General features: G+C 45.9%; 1 protein-coding gene across 9 annotated transcripts in view; it reads left to right on the top strand.

Annotated features, from left to right (window-relative positions):
* The window catches only part of RFFL (ring finger and FYVE like domain containing E3 ubiquitin protein ligase), an 86,524-nt gene extending 71,333 nt beyond the window's left edge, over nucleotides 1-15,191 (top strand). For 8 of the 9 annotated variants that reach the window (XM_053570993.1, XM_053571000.1, XM_053570996.1 and 5 more), the window contains 4 exons: nucleotides 3,296-3,379; nucleotides 5,166-5,376; nucleotides 7,802-7,825; nucleotides 12,256-15,191. In XM_053570993.1, coding sequence (XP_053426968.1) covers nucleotides 3,296-3,379; nucleotides 5,166-5,376; nucleotides 7,802-7,825; nucleotides 12,256-12,437 — 501 coding nt within the window. In that variant the 3' untranslated portion in view covers nucleotides 12,438-15,191. The remainder of the gene's footprint in view (nucleotides 1-3,295; nucleotides 3,380-5,165; nucleotides 5,377-7,801; nucleotides 7,826-12,255) is intronic. The other variant, XM_053571002.1, reaches the window with a different exon arrangement.
* Nucleotides 15,192-15,322: the final 131 nt, after the last annotated feature.

The raw sequence follows: 15,322 nt of genomic DNA, 5'->3' as shown, positions 1-15,322 counted from the left end.
GTGCCAGCCTAGGGCTTATTTTCCACGCTGCACTATGGGATACAATGTGATGTTAAGTGTGTCTGTTATGTGACGCATTTCTGCCTAGTGACACAAAAAGTGATGTTTTCTGGGCATCAGACTCGTGTTTTGGTTTTCTTCAGAGAAGATATACACGGGAACCAAGTTTTCTTTGCATGTTTTTTGTTTTTAATACATAGATAGCCGAGTTAGGCGTTTTAAAAAGGTTCTATGATCTAGAAATATTTTGATAAGACTTGCTTTTGTTTTTTAAACTTGCTGTTAACTCTGCAAATTTAGTTCTACTCCACTTTGCCCTCTGACTCACTCACCTTTGTTATGGGCTTCCTGAGCTGGGTTGCAAACTCGGTTCCTGAGTAACCACAACAAGGCGTATAGGACACCAAAGGGAGAGAAGGGAGAGTGTGGAAACGCTGTGACAAGGAGATGGCTGCCCTTCCTCCTGTGGGAGGGGCCTGGTAGGCATGCTTTTGGACTGTACACTGCTTTATTATTACCCTGGGGCCTGGAAATGGTAACCTGAGAGTAGCCTGTTGACTGAATCATGAAGCAGGCCTGAGGAGCACAGAAACTAGTAATAGCCTCTGTCTTCAAAGTGCCCCTGGAACAGGGAAGGTGGACACGTAGACCACCTGACTGCTGGATTAGAGTGAGGTCAGTGGACAGAACCATCGTAAGGAGCGGTAGCATCTCACAGGTCTACATAAGTGTCCTAGTGACCCATTATTTATAAGGCTTGGGCAATAGTGGAGGGATTAGGAACTAGAAGATCTGGTTTCCACATCCACTTTCGTCACTGACTCTTTGGTCCCTGTGGGCAAACCTTGAGCCTATAACAATGAAATGGGATAAGTAATCCCAGGCCACTTTGGATCTTGCCAGGGTGTGGGGAGGCTTGGATGGCTGATGCCCCCTGGGAAGAGCTTTGAGCTACTCCGAGTTGGTGTAGTGCTGGTGGTGTCAGCTGCCACACGTGCTGTGAGTGGCAGCTGCTCTCATTCCTGATCACCTCCTTTGCTGAGACTGGGCCCCCTGATTCAGCTCTTGACAGGCGCTGAGGCATAAAGGCCAATGTCGCAGCATGATTTAACTGCAGTAAAATCACTTAACTCCCCTGTTGGCTTGAGCAGGCTTTGCTCCCTACCTGGACTTTAACTGCTGCCTGGGCTCTGGCTCTTGGTCTGCTGGACAGTTTTACCTCCTACCGTACATTCCTCCCCTTGCTTAGTTTTTGGAGCACTCTTCTCTATTTGTGGGGAATCAGGACAGGGACTTGAATTATTTTTCCTTGAAGAATCCTCATGTGGGTTTTTCAGTGAAAATTATAAGCTTCCTATCATTATCCAGAAGTTTCCAGATCGTACCCAGCAGTCATCCTGCATATCTTATTGGGTACTTTAACTCAGATTTGGCCTTAGTCCACTCACATCCCCTGTTCTGGTGAGATCTGCACTTTGCAAGGAGGAGAAACAGGCATGCGGGAGTTAAGGAACTTCTGCAAGGCTATCTGACAAGTCCACGAGCGAGCTGCCCTGAGAGCATCAATTTCATGATACTTGCTCCAGCAGGGTTCTTTCTGTTACCTTTAATGTTCTATTAATGGCCACTAAAGAGTGTGCACAGTAAGCACCTGGGAGGTACTAGTGTAGATTCTGACTTAGCCAGTGGGCAGACTGGGAAGACAAGAGCATGCTTAGCAGCACGAGGTCCAGTTTCTCTTTCTAGGAAAAAAGGACACACAAAAGCTGTCTGGTTAGGAACAAGTTAGGCTCGTAAAGACACCAAGGCAGCGGTTCTCAACCTGTGGGTCAAAACCCCTTTGGGGGTCAAACAACCCTTTCATAGGGGTCACCTAAATACATCTGCATATCAGATATTTACATTACGATTCATAACAGTAGCAAAATTACAGTTATGAAGTAGCAACGAAAATAATTTTATGGTCGGGGGGGTCACAACATGAGGAACTGTATTAAAGGGTCACAGCATTAGGAAATTTGAGAACCACTGCACCAAAGTGACTCCAGATGACACTGTCCAAGAGGTCTGTGGACATCACATCTACATAGGGCTAAGAGAAGGCTAACGGTGCTGATGAAGACACTGTTTTGGTTGCATCCCCGCTACGACGTGTGTGCTGTCTGTGTGATCTTGTCATCACTTGGCATTTTGTTATTGTTATTTCTGCTTTTCATTCCCACTGTAGTTGCTGCTCTCCCTGACTAGCTCCATATTATCCTGGGATAAGGTAATCTGGGGCGACTTTGTTTCCCAGGTTGTGCCTTTACTGGTGCTCCTGGGGTCTGCTGGAAAAGGCCTGTGAGCTCAGTCACTTCCTTGCTCTGAGCAAGGCTGTGTGACAAGTTCACAGGCACACAGCACCTAGAGTCTGCACATGGGCCTTTAACCGGGAGGGAGCAGTTGGGGAAGAGGATGTAGTTAAGCTGGGTTTGTGGCTTAAATGGCTGTGGAATTGGGAAGCTCACTGTCTGTATTAAAGGAGTAATTAGGAGGAACATTTGAGAAGTTAGAATTCTAAGCAGAATGGAAACTCCTTAAGCGTAGACATTTGTCTTTCATGGTCTTAGCCTAATTGATTTGTAGATACATTAAAATAATGTTGCCCAGTTTTCAAGACAGCTCTTAGTAATAGTGTGCCCCACAAGTGGAAGCAAGCATATTTCTAGAATGTGAGAGCAGCTACTAGGCAGAAAAGAGAGACTAGGGAGGGGAGGGTCTGGAAACCTTGTCCCATCCGTGTCAGATGAGCAGGGAGATGTAGTGGGAAGGAGGGGGAGACACGATACAAAAAATTAAGAAAAAACAATGGACGTTGGTCTGAGGAACAGAACTAGGGAAATTATAGGGAAGGCAGTTTTGGATCAGTGTCAAGAAAAAACTTGATGGCAGTTAGAGAAGAGTCCAGCAGTACAGTGGACATAGTGGTCACCCTTTCACCTGGATTTTTCAAGTTGGGATTAAACTGACAATGACTTGTGGCTCTTGCCTTTCTGGTGGTGGGCAGAATGAATGTGCTCTTGTTCCAGAGGGAAGCTTTATGTCTATTGAAATCTTTTTGTGTGGTTTCTCTGCCTGACAAAGTTAGTATAAGAGAGCAGGCTTTTGCAAAATGTTGTTATGAGGGGCTCCAGATTTCTGAGGGGGGGGGGTGTAGGAGTACATTCTGGACATTGTGTGAGCTAGAAAGAGAGCCGTGCTATGCAAATCTCTGGGACATCTCTGTGGATGTGATGTCACCTTTCTCTTCCCGCAGGCCAATGGCCACGTGTCTCAGGACTACGAAGAGTCTGTCTACCTGGAGAGCACAGCCAGAGCACCTGCTGAGGACGAGACCCAGGTGGGGCCTCTGCTCGGGTCTGTGCCTGTGCCTGCGCCTTTGTGCTTTCACTGGTGTTCTTAGGAACCTCCCAGCAGACTCAGGTGGAGAAGGAAGACTCAGTCTGTGGTGACAGTTCTGAAATTCTGCTTTCGGCATGGAGTGGCGTGTTAGTTTCCACAGGAGCCTTTGAAGCTGTCAGTGTATTAATAAGGAGTTTTGGGGCTGCAGTGGATTCTGGGGAGCCTCACAGCCCATTATATTTCTAGTCTCTTGACTTTCTAAGAGCTGCCAGAGGCAAGCTTCTGGTACTGGAGTGGAAATCTCGTTCTTTTCTCCTGCTTCTAATACATGGCAGCCACTGTCCATGGAAGGAGGTCAGGTAATGGGAAGTGCAGGCCTCGGCCAGACGGGGCCAGTCCTAAGCACCTAAGGTCATGGAGCTGCAATTGAGGTGTGCATGGAGGAGTGTGTGTCAGAAACCCACTACCTCTGTAGGCAAGCAGAACTGTCCAGGGGAGGGAGAAAGGCCAGCACCATGCCTGCTGGTTGGTTTCATGAGCTGTCACGTTTAAGCTTCACAGCAACCTTGTTGGGTAGGAGTGCCGCCTCCTTTATGGAGGGGCAAACAGGCTCAGGGAGGTAAGCAACTTTCTGGATATTATTCAGCATTAAGTAGTAGAAGACTTAGGATTCAAAATTTAGAGCCATCTGGCCAGGCGTGGTGGCTCGTGTCTATAATCCCAGCACTCTGGGAAGCCAAGATGGGTGGATTGCTTGAGCTCAGGAGTTCAAGACCAGCCTTAGCAAGAGCAAGACCTCATCTCTACTAAAATAGAAAAAAACTAGCTAGGTGTGGTGGTGAGTGTTTGTAGTCCCAGCTGTTTGGGACTGAGGCAAGAGGATTGCTTGAGTCCTAGAGTTTGAGGTTGCTATGAACGATGATGACGCCAGGGCATTCTACCCAGGGCCCAGAGTGAGACAATGTGTAAAAAAAAAAAAAATTAATGGCTCACCACCCGTAGGGCACTGGCCGCATACACCAAGTCTAGCAGGTTCAAGCTTGGCCCAGGCCTGCTAAACAACAATGACAGTTGCAACCAAAAAGTAGCTGGGTGTTGTGGCATGCACCTGTAGTCCCAGCTACTTGGGAGGCTGAGGGAAGAGAATTGCTTAATCCCAAGAGTTTGAGGTTGCTGTGAGCTGTGATGTCACTCTACTGAGGGTGACATAGTAAGACTGTCTCAAAAAAAAAAAAAAAAAAAAAAAATTAAGGGCTGGGTGTGGTGGCTCACACCTGTAATCCTAGCACTCTGGGAGGCCAAGATAGATAGATTGCCTAAGCTCAGGAGTTCGAGACTAGCCTGAGCCAGAGAGAGACCCTGTCTCTAAAAATAGCCAGGTGTTGTGGCAGGTGCCTATAGTCCCAGCTACTCAGGAGGCTGAGGCAAGAGGATCTCTTGAGCCCAGGAGTTTGAGGTTACTGTGAGCTGTGACACCACAGCACTTTTCCCCAGGGCGACTGAATGAGACTTTGTTTCAAAAAAAAATTAGGGCCATCAAACTCGGACCAGTGCCTTCCCACTATCAGACTCATTGGCTGGTTTGTGACTGTGGGTCTGGAAGTGACTGTAGTCTGTTTTGCAGTGTAGAGTACCACGCCAAGTATTCTTCTGTCCCTCTTGCTGCTTTTCTTAAAGTCAGTCACCAAAAGTACAGTGTGATGAGTGTTCTGGGGTCCGTAGACAGTGAGCTCGCAGGGGGAAGGTAAGAGTCGAGCCCTCCAATCTCATCTTTGCCGTTGCAGTCCATTGATTCAGAGGATAGCTTCGTCCCAGGCCGGAGGGCCTCTCTGTCTGACCTGACCAACTTGGAGGACATTGAAGGCCTGACGGTGCGGCAGCTAAAGGAAATACTGGCTCGCAACTTTGTCAACTACAAGGGCTGCTGTGAGAAGTGGGAGCTGATGGAGAGGGTGACGCGGCTGTATAAGGACCAGAAAGGACTCCAGCACCTGGGTGAGGGGCCGTCAGGCTGGCAGCTGTCACTCAAAAATGTGATGGCTTCAACCTGGCTCGATTTCCATGCTTTTATCCACAGAGGGCGTCACACATTGCACCATCTAATAATAGGTGTCACTTGTGGATGAGTGTGAAGACTGGGTCAAGCGTTGCGTATGGTTATATTTACTTGTCAGCATCACCATTCTATTGTTGAGCTCAAAGCTGAACTGAGGATTTTCTCACCATATGCTGTCCCCTCTGTATTCACTACTGCCTCTATCAATATTTGTTCTGAACAGTTGGGAGATGAGAAAGTGAATCTTTGTACACACAGAGGGAGAATATATCTGCTTTTACCCGTACTTGGGCTTTTCACTTCCCAAGGCATTTTACATGATAGCATTTTCAGGAGATGCCCAGAAAAATGTCTGGGTCTGTGCTTAAATGAGTTTAGGAAAAAAGACTTTATCCTATGTCCCTGTTACTGATTCATGGTAGATTTTTTTTATATTAAAAGGCAGAAAAGTCCTGCAGAAATGTGTTTGGCTGGTTTTTTGTTCTTTGTTTGTTTTTGAGAGAGTCTCATTATGTCGCCCTTGGTAGAGTGCTATGGAGTCATAGCTCACAGCAACCTCTAACTCTTGGGCTTAAGAGATTCTCTTGCCTTGGCCTCCCATGTAGCTGGGACTACAGGCGCCTGCCACACCCCCGGCTTTTTTTGTTGTTGTTGCAGTTGTTGTTTTTAGCAGGCCAGGGCCGGGTTTGAACCCACCTGCCTCAGTATATGTGGCCAGTGTCCTAACCACTGAGCTATGGGTGCCAAGCCATTTGTCTGTTTCATTTATTTATTTATATATTTATTTATTTTTAGAGACGGAGTCTCACTTTGTTGCCCTCAGTAGAGTGCTGTAGTGTCACGGTTTACAGCAACCTCTACCTCCTGGGCTTAGGCGATTCTCCTGCCTCGGCCTCCCGAGTAGCTGGGACTACAGGCACCCACCACAACGCCCAGCTAGCTTTTGTTGCAGTTTGCCTGGGGCCGGGTTACCTACCACCCTCATTATATGGGGCTGGCGCCCTACTCACTGAGCCACAGCGCTACCCTGTTTGGCTGTTTTAAACATGGCATTTCTTGACATTACTTTCCCATGGCTCGCCGCCCATAGCTTAGTGGTTAGTGAGCCAGCCACATACACTGAAGCAGGTGGGTTTGAACTTGGCCCCAGCCTGCTAAACAACAATGACAGCTGCAACGACAAAAAAAATAGCTGGGCATTATGGTGGACACCTGTAGTCCCAGCTACTCGGGAGGCTGAGGCAAGAGAAACGCTTGAGCCCAAGTGTTTGAGGTTGCTGTAAGCTATAATGACATAGCACTCTACCGAAGGCGACATAGTGAGACTGTCTCAAAAAAAAAAAAATTGGGCAGCACCTGGGTGGCGAGTTTGAACCTGGCCCCGGCCAAACTGCAACAAAAAAATAGCCGGGCATTGTGGCAGGTGCCTGTAGTTCCAGCTTTTCAGGGGGCTGAGACAAAAGAATCACCTAAGCCTAAGAGCTGGAGGTTGCTGTGAGCTGTGACGCCATGGCATTCTACTGAGAGAGACAAAGTGAGACTCTGTCTCTAAAAAAGAAAAAAACAAATTCCCCACAGGACCTTCTCCTTCTCTCCCATCCCCACTGATTTAGTTCTGCAGAGCAGCGTATTCATTCCTTGCAAAGGAACAGTGGATGAGGACAGCCTGCAGGTAGCTTAGATTCATCACTTAGAGCACAGCTGACTGGTCATCTCCTCACAGCTGAAACCTGCTGGCGTCTCAGTCTTCCTTTGGATTGCCTCAAGAGTCTCTAGAGTTGTGAGGAGCTGGGGAATAGAACAGATGACTCCCCCTGGGAACTTTATCCAGACTTCCTGGCTGTCTAAAGCAGCCAGACTTGGATGCTGGCTTTGAAAGCACTAGAGAAGGATATTGTGCATATACAGTCTCCTACTACTTGGCAGTTTGTTCCTGCAAACTGATGGAATACCTTTTCCTAAAAGAAGATCAGCTGCACCAGCAGGAGCTTTGTGTCAGGTCTCAGTGTACAGCAAGTGAAGAGGGCAAGTGTGGGCCAGGGATGTCCAACTGTTTTTTTTTTTTTTTTCCTCTGTGCTGCACATCAGAAGAATAAGAATTGTCGTATTGGGCCATACGTTAAATACATAAACACTAACAAAAGAAAGCTGATCAGCACCAAAAAAGTCAGTGTATACTTTCTGTAGTATCTGACACCACAGATAAGCAAAAAAGTCCTCACAAAATCAGCAATCAGCTTTTGTGGGGTTGGCAAGCCTCGTTCCGGCAGGGAGTGGTCAAAAATGACAGCAGGGTGTGGGAGAATTTCTTCAAGCCATCATGTCATCATCACCTATTCAGACATCTTTCTCTTTCCTTTTCAGTGTGTGGTGCTGAAGACCAAAATGGTATGTAGTTGTTGCTGCTTGGGAACGGGCTTAGGCTCTTAGCCCTTCTGTCCTTCCCCTCTTTTTTTTTTTTTTTTTTTTGGAGACAGTCTTACTATGTCACCCTGGGTAGAATGCCAGGGCATCACAGCTCACAGCAACTTCAAATTCTTGGGCTTAAGTGATTCTTTGCCTCAGCCTCCCAAGTAGCTGGGACTACGGGCGCCTACCACAATGCCCGGCTATTTTCTTTTTTGTAGAGACAGAGTCTCACTGTACCGCCCTCGGGTAGAGTGCCGTGGCGTCACACGGCTTACAGCAACCTCCAACTCCTGGGCTCATGCCATTCTCTTGCCTCAGCCTCCCGAGCAGCTGGGACTACAGGTGCCCACCACAACGCCCGGCTATTTTTTTGTTGTTGTTGCAGTTTGGTCGGGGCTGGGTTTGAACCCGCCACCCTCGGCATATGGGTCCGGCGCCCTACTCACTGAGCCACAGGCGCCGCCCTATGCCCGGCTATTTTCTTATTGCAATTGTTGTTTAGCTGGCCCTCCTTCAACTCTGATTCCTGCTAAGAATTCCTGTATAAGAATTCTGGGCTGCGCTGTGGCTCAGTCAGTAGGGCGCCGGCCCCATATACCGAGGGTGGTGGGTTCAAACCCGGCCCCGGCCAAACTGCAACCAAAAAATAGCCGGGCGTTGTGGCGGGCGCCTGTAGTCCCAGCTACTCGGGAGGCTGAGGCAGGAGAATCGCTTAAGCCCAGGAGTTGAAGGTTGCTGTGAGCTGTGTGAGGCCACGGCACTCTACTGAGGGCCATAAAGTGAGACTCTGTCTCTATAAAAAAAAAAAAAAAAAAAGAATTCTGAGCATATGGATTTCCAGAGAGTTTATGTGGGAGACTCACTGAGAACCAGAGTTTTTCAGCATCTTTAGAAATTCTCACGCTCCCTCCCTGGGAAGGAAGCTGAGTGGTAGCATAGCTAGGGGCAAACTGATCTCCATGTTCAGTGTCTGTAAAATACATAACAGTGGGTGGTGACATGTGTGACTACTCGGCTCATTTTTCATGGTCCTGGTGTATTCACTCAGTTCTGGTCTGGGTAGGGAGGGTCTCTGTATGTACCTTCAAAGAAATCACTCAGGATATTTACCAGCTTCTGATATTAGCCAAAACAAAAGGATGATGACCTGAGAGAGCCTTGTTTGTACAGGGCTGGCAGTGGTCGAGCTGCTCTGGAGACGTTTGGAAAGGTTCACATGTGGTGCTCTCTGGCACAAACTGCACATCCCATCTTAGCTGCCCCTCACCAACCTGTTTTAAGGACCACCACTAGAACACACCGTGAGCTCCTGACCATCTAGGGAGTGTCCTGAAATCTGCTGACATGTATAAAAGCATCGAGGCTCTGTGTGGTTGTGAGTTGTCTCCTAAGAGAGAACATTCTCAGAGTAGTGGTGAAGCCTGCAAAGCATTCAAAAACGGCACCCGTAGCACAGTGGTTATGGTGCGAGCCACATACACTGAGGGTGGCGAGCCAACTAAAAACAACTGCCAACAACAAAATAGAAAATAACTGAGCGTTGTGGCAGGTGCCTGTAGTCCCAGCTACTTGGGAGGCTAGGCAAGAGAATCACTGAAGCTCAAGAGTTTGAGGTTGCTGTGAGCTGTGACGCCATAGCATTCTACTGAGGGCGACATAGTGAGACTCTCTCAAAAAAAAAAAAAAAAAATTTTTTTTTCAAGAAGACTTCTTAATTTGTTATTCAGTGAAATGGACTTTTGCTTAGAATGTGGTAGAATTTTATATCCGATGATTTCTCATTAGATATAAAAGAGTTGAGCTTTTCTCAATTCCCTGAAATCATTTGGAGTTCTAGACCTACCCCCTCAACCTGGTACCAAGATCAGGCTAACCCCCTTGGTTCCTTCCTTTTGTTTTCTGATTCCCTAGGAGAATGCTGACAACTGAGTTGAAGTGTTTATTATTACTCCTTAGAAGTAATAAGTAACGGAAAATTTACCAACTCCTCCTGCTTATCTTATATACATATTTGTATTAGTTCAGTCTCTTCCAAACTTCCCCTATTAGGGCCAGCAGCACCTCAAAGGAGGCAAAGGGGTTCTACTCCCTTTCACATCCAGCCTACCTCCTGAGAGAAGTATTTAACTTTTTGAATAGTCTGGAAAAGAGAAAAAGTATAGAAGTAACAGTGTAGGGGAGAATTCCCCTGAGGAAAGACCAAGTCCCAGATGGTGGTGTGAGGCCAGTTTGCTGTTTATCGCTACCTACTTCAGGCTACAGTTGAAGACATGCTGGAAATGGCTGGGAGTGTGTGTGTGTGTGTGTGTGTGTTTTAAATAAGAGACAGGGTCATGTTCTATTGCCAGAGCTGGAATGCAGTGTCTCATCTTGATCGCTTGGGCTCAAAAGATCCTCATACCTCAGCCTCCCAAGTAGCTGGGACTACAGGCAAGTACCACCACATCGACTAATTTTTAATTTTTTTTGTAGGGATAGGTTTTTGCTATGTTGCCCAGGCTGACCTCCCAAGATGCTGGGATTACAGGTGTCAGCCAGTTGGGCTTTTCTTTTCTTTTTTTGGACAGGGTCTTACTCTGTCACCTGGGCTATCGAATACAGTGGTGTCTAGCTCACTGCAACCTCCAACTGCTGGGCTCAAGCTGTCCTCCTGCCTCATCCTCCCAAGTAGTGTTGGGTCTACAGACATGTGCGACCCTGCCTGGCTAATTTTTCTTTTCTTTTTTTTTTTTTTGTATAAACAGAGTCTTTTTCTTGCTCAGGCTAATCTTGAACTCCTTACCTCAAACAGCCTTCCTTCCTTGGCCTCTCAAAGTTCTAAGTTTATAGGAGTGAGCCACTGCTCCTGGCCTGAGCTGGGTTTTGAATGTGAAGATTCTTTTGTTTGTGCAGCTAACCCACAAGGACACTGGTCATGCTTACTGTATTTGGGCACAAACCACTAACTGGCACAAACCAGTTAGTATTCATTGAGATCTCTGTGCACTGGGCAGTTAATATGGCCTTTGATGGTCTCTATCCTCAGAGCCCTTATGTCGGAGACCATACTTTGCAGGAGCTGTGGGGCCAGCCTGCCTGGGTTTGAATCCTTGCTCCTCTACCAAGCAGCTGGGTGCCCTCCAGCAAGCCACTTAACTCTGTGGCCCCGGTTGTGTCATCTATAAAATGAGAGTAACAAGAGTACCTACTTCATAGTTTTTGTGAAGATGCAGTAAGTTAATACATGCAAAGCTCTTAGGACCCTGCCTGGCACACAGTGAGCATTTAGTAAACGTGAGCTGCTTTCATTTCCCCTGGGATATGCTCATTCATCATACATTTGGAGAATAACTACCACATGACTAGCATTTGGGGGCTTCAAAGGTAAATATCTGACCTCAAAGCATATAGTAATTGGTAAATATGTAATTGTAGAAATTGAATATGTTGATTTAGGAGTTCATAATCTACTGGGTTACATAAGTAGGCAAACTCAAAGTTGTAATCTGGCTGGATGCAGTGGCTCGTGCCTATAATCCTAGCCCTCTGGGAGGCTGAGGCAAAAGGATCGCTTGGGCTTAGGAATTTGAGGTTGCTGTGAGATATGCCACCACAACTCTCTACCCAGGGTGACAGAGTGAGATTTTGCCTCAAAAAACTTCCTGGGAAAAGTTGTAGTCCAATGTAATAAGCAGTCATAAGGGTTTAAATAAAGTTCTTTGGGGGTAGCACAGAAGAGGGAACAATAATCTCTGCTAAACTCCTACACCACAAAGTTTCCTCACAAACAGCTTAGGGGTAGTTTGTGGGATAGCACTGGGGACCCACATTATCCTTGATTTTATTAAATTAGGGATGTGTTTATAGATAAGTCTTGTGATCCTTTTTTTGGTTTTAATTTCAGATTAACATGAGGGTACAACCAACAACAAAATCAAAATATTTGAATTTTTTAGGTAGAATCTCTGTAGTAGCTATGTACTGCACTGGAAAGGTGTACCATACCCCCTATTGTGATCCTTCATGAGCCATTCATTATAGTTCCATTTATATCCAAACTTTTCTGAACCAGATTTGTCTTTTCAGCATGTTCTGCCTTGGGATAATGAGTCCCTAAGTTGCCACTCACTATATTACAGCCTCAATTTCCTGAAAATTGTTTAGGCTGAGGACTTTGACTTAGTTCTCACATATTTAGGATGTTTTTGATCCATAGATACTATACTCTTCAAATCTACCTTGGCAGCGGAGGAGGTATGAATTAAACAAGTAAATGGAGTTGGTTACTGAGCATATGTCTTCTTAGAGGAGCTCTATTTGAGGAAAGCACGTGCATTTGGGGATTTGTTCAGTGGGTGTGTTCTCCCCCATCAGTTCAGATAAGTTCCTCACTTTCCCCTTTGCCCCTTTTTTCTGTCATCTTTGTATAGGAGGAGCAGTGCCGTCAGGCCTGGAAGACAACCTGTGTAAGATCTGCATGGACTCACCCATTGACTGTGTCCTGCTGGAGTGTGGCCACATGGTGACCTGTACCAAGTGTGGCAAACGCATGAACGAGTGTCCCATCTGCCGGCAGTATGTGATCCGAGCTGTGCATGTCTTCCGGTCCTGAGGGTTCGCATCTGCTGCTTCAGTGCCTTATAGGGGGACAAAGCCTGGGATGTCTGGGCTCAGGGTTGGCCACCTTGCAGAGGGGGGCAAGTTAACAGAAGAAATTGTGCAGTGTTCCCAATACCAGGGCAAGCAAAGACACCATGTTACCCCTGGGCAGGCCTATCTTGCTATGGGGGTGTACCTTATGACTGGCCAAGCCCGAGGCCAGTGGGAACTGCTACAAATCACGTGGGTGAGTCCTTGTTTCAGTCACCTTGATGATGGTAATTGGTGAACAGAAGACTCCAGAACTTCAACCATGTTTTCCTCTCTTCCTCCGAGAACCTAGACGGTTTCACCCCTTCTTCTCTATTCCACCCATCCCCTGGAGATGCTTGCCTGTGTGTTTCATCAGTTCAAAGTCTTGTTAGAAATGGATCTCTTTCTCTCCAGCACAGCACATTTGGATTTAAATTTCTGGTCTTTCTGGCTTTCTATGTTAACCCACCATTACTAAAGTCTCTTGCTACACTGTCTAAAATCTGTTTCTTTGGACCAAAAATGTTAGTTTATCAGACCAAGAGTGGTCCTTAGGATAGAATTTGACAAGTAAATTTAACTCTGGTGGGAAATGAAACACAAATGCTATCAGAAAACTAAAAGTTGGGGCGGCGCCTGTGGCTCAGTTGGTAGGGTGCCGGCCCCATATACCAAGAGTGGCGGGTTCAAACCCAGCCCCGGCTGAACTGCAACCAAAAAATAGCTGGGCGTTGTGGCGGGCGCCTGTAGTCCCAGCTACTCGGGAGGCTGAGGCAAGAGAATCGCTTAAGCCCAGGAGTTGGAGGTTGCTGTGAGCTGTGTGATGCCATGGCACTCTACCGAGGGTGATAAGGTGAGGCTCTGTCTCTACAAAAAAAAAGAAGAAAACTTCAAAGTTGTTACGTGCTGGGATTGGAAGCTCTTAGTCTTTGACCTGATCCTGGCCAAACAAGCATCTTGCTTCCAAACTGCTGAGAAATCCCAATCTGTATGCAAGCAATGTGTGGATAGCTGCTTCCTATCTTGGAGCCTGACTTTGCACCATCTTTTTGTTTATGTGGCAAGGGCAAGTGTTGAGTGAAGGCAGTGCAGTGGCCTTTGTACTTAGCTTTGGCTTGGCTTCCGACATTTCTTTTTTGCAATAGGCACGAGTCTTTCCCTGAAACTGAGGTGCATCTCCTACCCATCGAGGTTTTGACTTTGGCCTCAATAGAGACTTAGGCAAAGAACCTGGCTCTTCTCCAGCCAGATCAATTTCCTGGAGAAAAACACCTATAAGAATACCTAAGAGGTATCAGAAGATATTGAATGAGTCTGGGTTCTGCCTTGAATAAATGTTGCAAGTTTTAATTCCCCAGGTTGGTGGGGAGTTCCTACTTCCATTTCCTTCTTAGCCTACTGATTTTGGGGGGTAAGGGAAAAGACATTCTCTAGGCCCTTTAGGAAAACCATGTAATGATTTCAAGCTCTCTTAGGGTCTTTAAACCACTGGAGGAACTGAAGGGCTTAACATTTTCTGGAGAAATTTAGCCAAGCACAAAAACAGACATGCTATCAGAAAAGGAGGGTGAATTACACAACTGTAAATACCTGAGGGCCTTGCCCAGCACTCACCCTGCAGCGGAGCTCTGAGACTAGAACCAATTGTGACTGTTGATGCCGTGAGAAACCATTAAAGGGACCTCTTCATTAGCACAGACATACTTACGCTTTTGCTCCATCATCAACCACTAAACACCTTCAGGGGAATGAAATAATTTCATAAAGTAGTTATCAGCTGAACACAGGACCACTTACTGATGTGATACAAGGCCTCGATATTTTGATTCTGGGCCAAAGTCTTTGTAGGAGTGGGGGGATCAGATTTTCCCTCTTTAAAGATAGTACCTTTCACCTTTCTGGCAGACAGTAAATGCTTTAGTTTACAGTGCCTACCAATTTAGTAAAACATCATTCATTCAACTACTCTTCAATTCCACTGTGAAACAGGTCTGTGTATATGCTACTCAGTTAAGATCTAGCAATAACTTCAGGGCAGAAGCTGGCTCTCTCCCTACTTAAAACTTGCTTTCTCTGCTGAAGTCCTACCTGCCCCTCCCACTCCCAGTTTTCCTGCTAGACACAACTTGAAAATAAAATACTGATGATTGGTTAGTAACTTCATTAAGAATTAGAACTGATGTCATTTATTCATTTTAGAGAACTTGCCTTTTTATCTTTTGTTCTATGGCAAAGGTTTCCATTTAGGAAAAAATGTGTCAAACAACCCTGATTTTTTTCTTCTGGTATCATTTTATTACAACAAATAGAAAATAAAAGTTGGGAGTCTCAACATCCCATTCCAGTTAATATCTCTAACCCAAGTATAATGTGATTTTTAAAAAATCCTTGATTCTTCCCTCCTGTCCCTCAGGAATCCTTTGTTTTAATTATCATGGAAACATATAATTCTTCCAATTATTCTGTGGCTTTTGCTGTGATTGCTCTGAGATTTCAGTTGAGACTAAGACTTGGGCAGCTCACTGGTTCATAATATATTGGAATAGTTGGATCCAAACTAATAATCTCAATATATATTGTATAAATTTGTTGAAATCTGTTGGATGTGAATGTGTTACTTTAAGTGGCTTAATATAAAGATTTTCTCAGACTTGGGAGTTAAAGCAAATTCAAATGTGTATTTTTTTGTTACAGAGCTCTGCTTTATAATTTTATAATAAAGTTTCAATACAGATGCCTGTTGGATCTGGTGTGAGGATACCGATGGTCTGATAGTTAAGACTGATAAACCACAGACTAACCCCAGCCCGTGTACACATAGGCACATTCTTAAGAAATTGCATTATTCTTAGGGGTATTTGGGGC

Source organism: Nycticebus coucang, chromosome 18 (genome assembly GCF_027406575.1).
Source record: "Nycticebus coucang isolate mNycCou1 chromosome 18, mNycCou1.pri, whole genome shotgun sequence".
NCBI lineage: Eukaryota > Metazoa > Chordata > Mammalia > Primates > Lorisidae > Nycticebus > Nycticebus coucang.
Note: the sequence above shows the minus strand (reverse complement) of the source record. Positions and strands in the feature narration are given on the sequence as shown.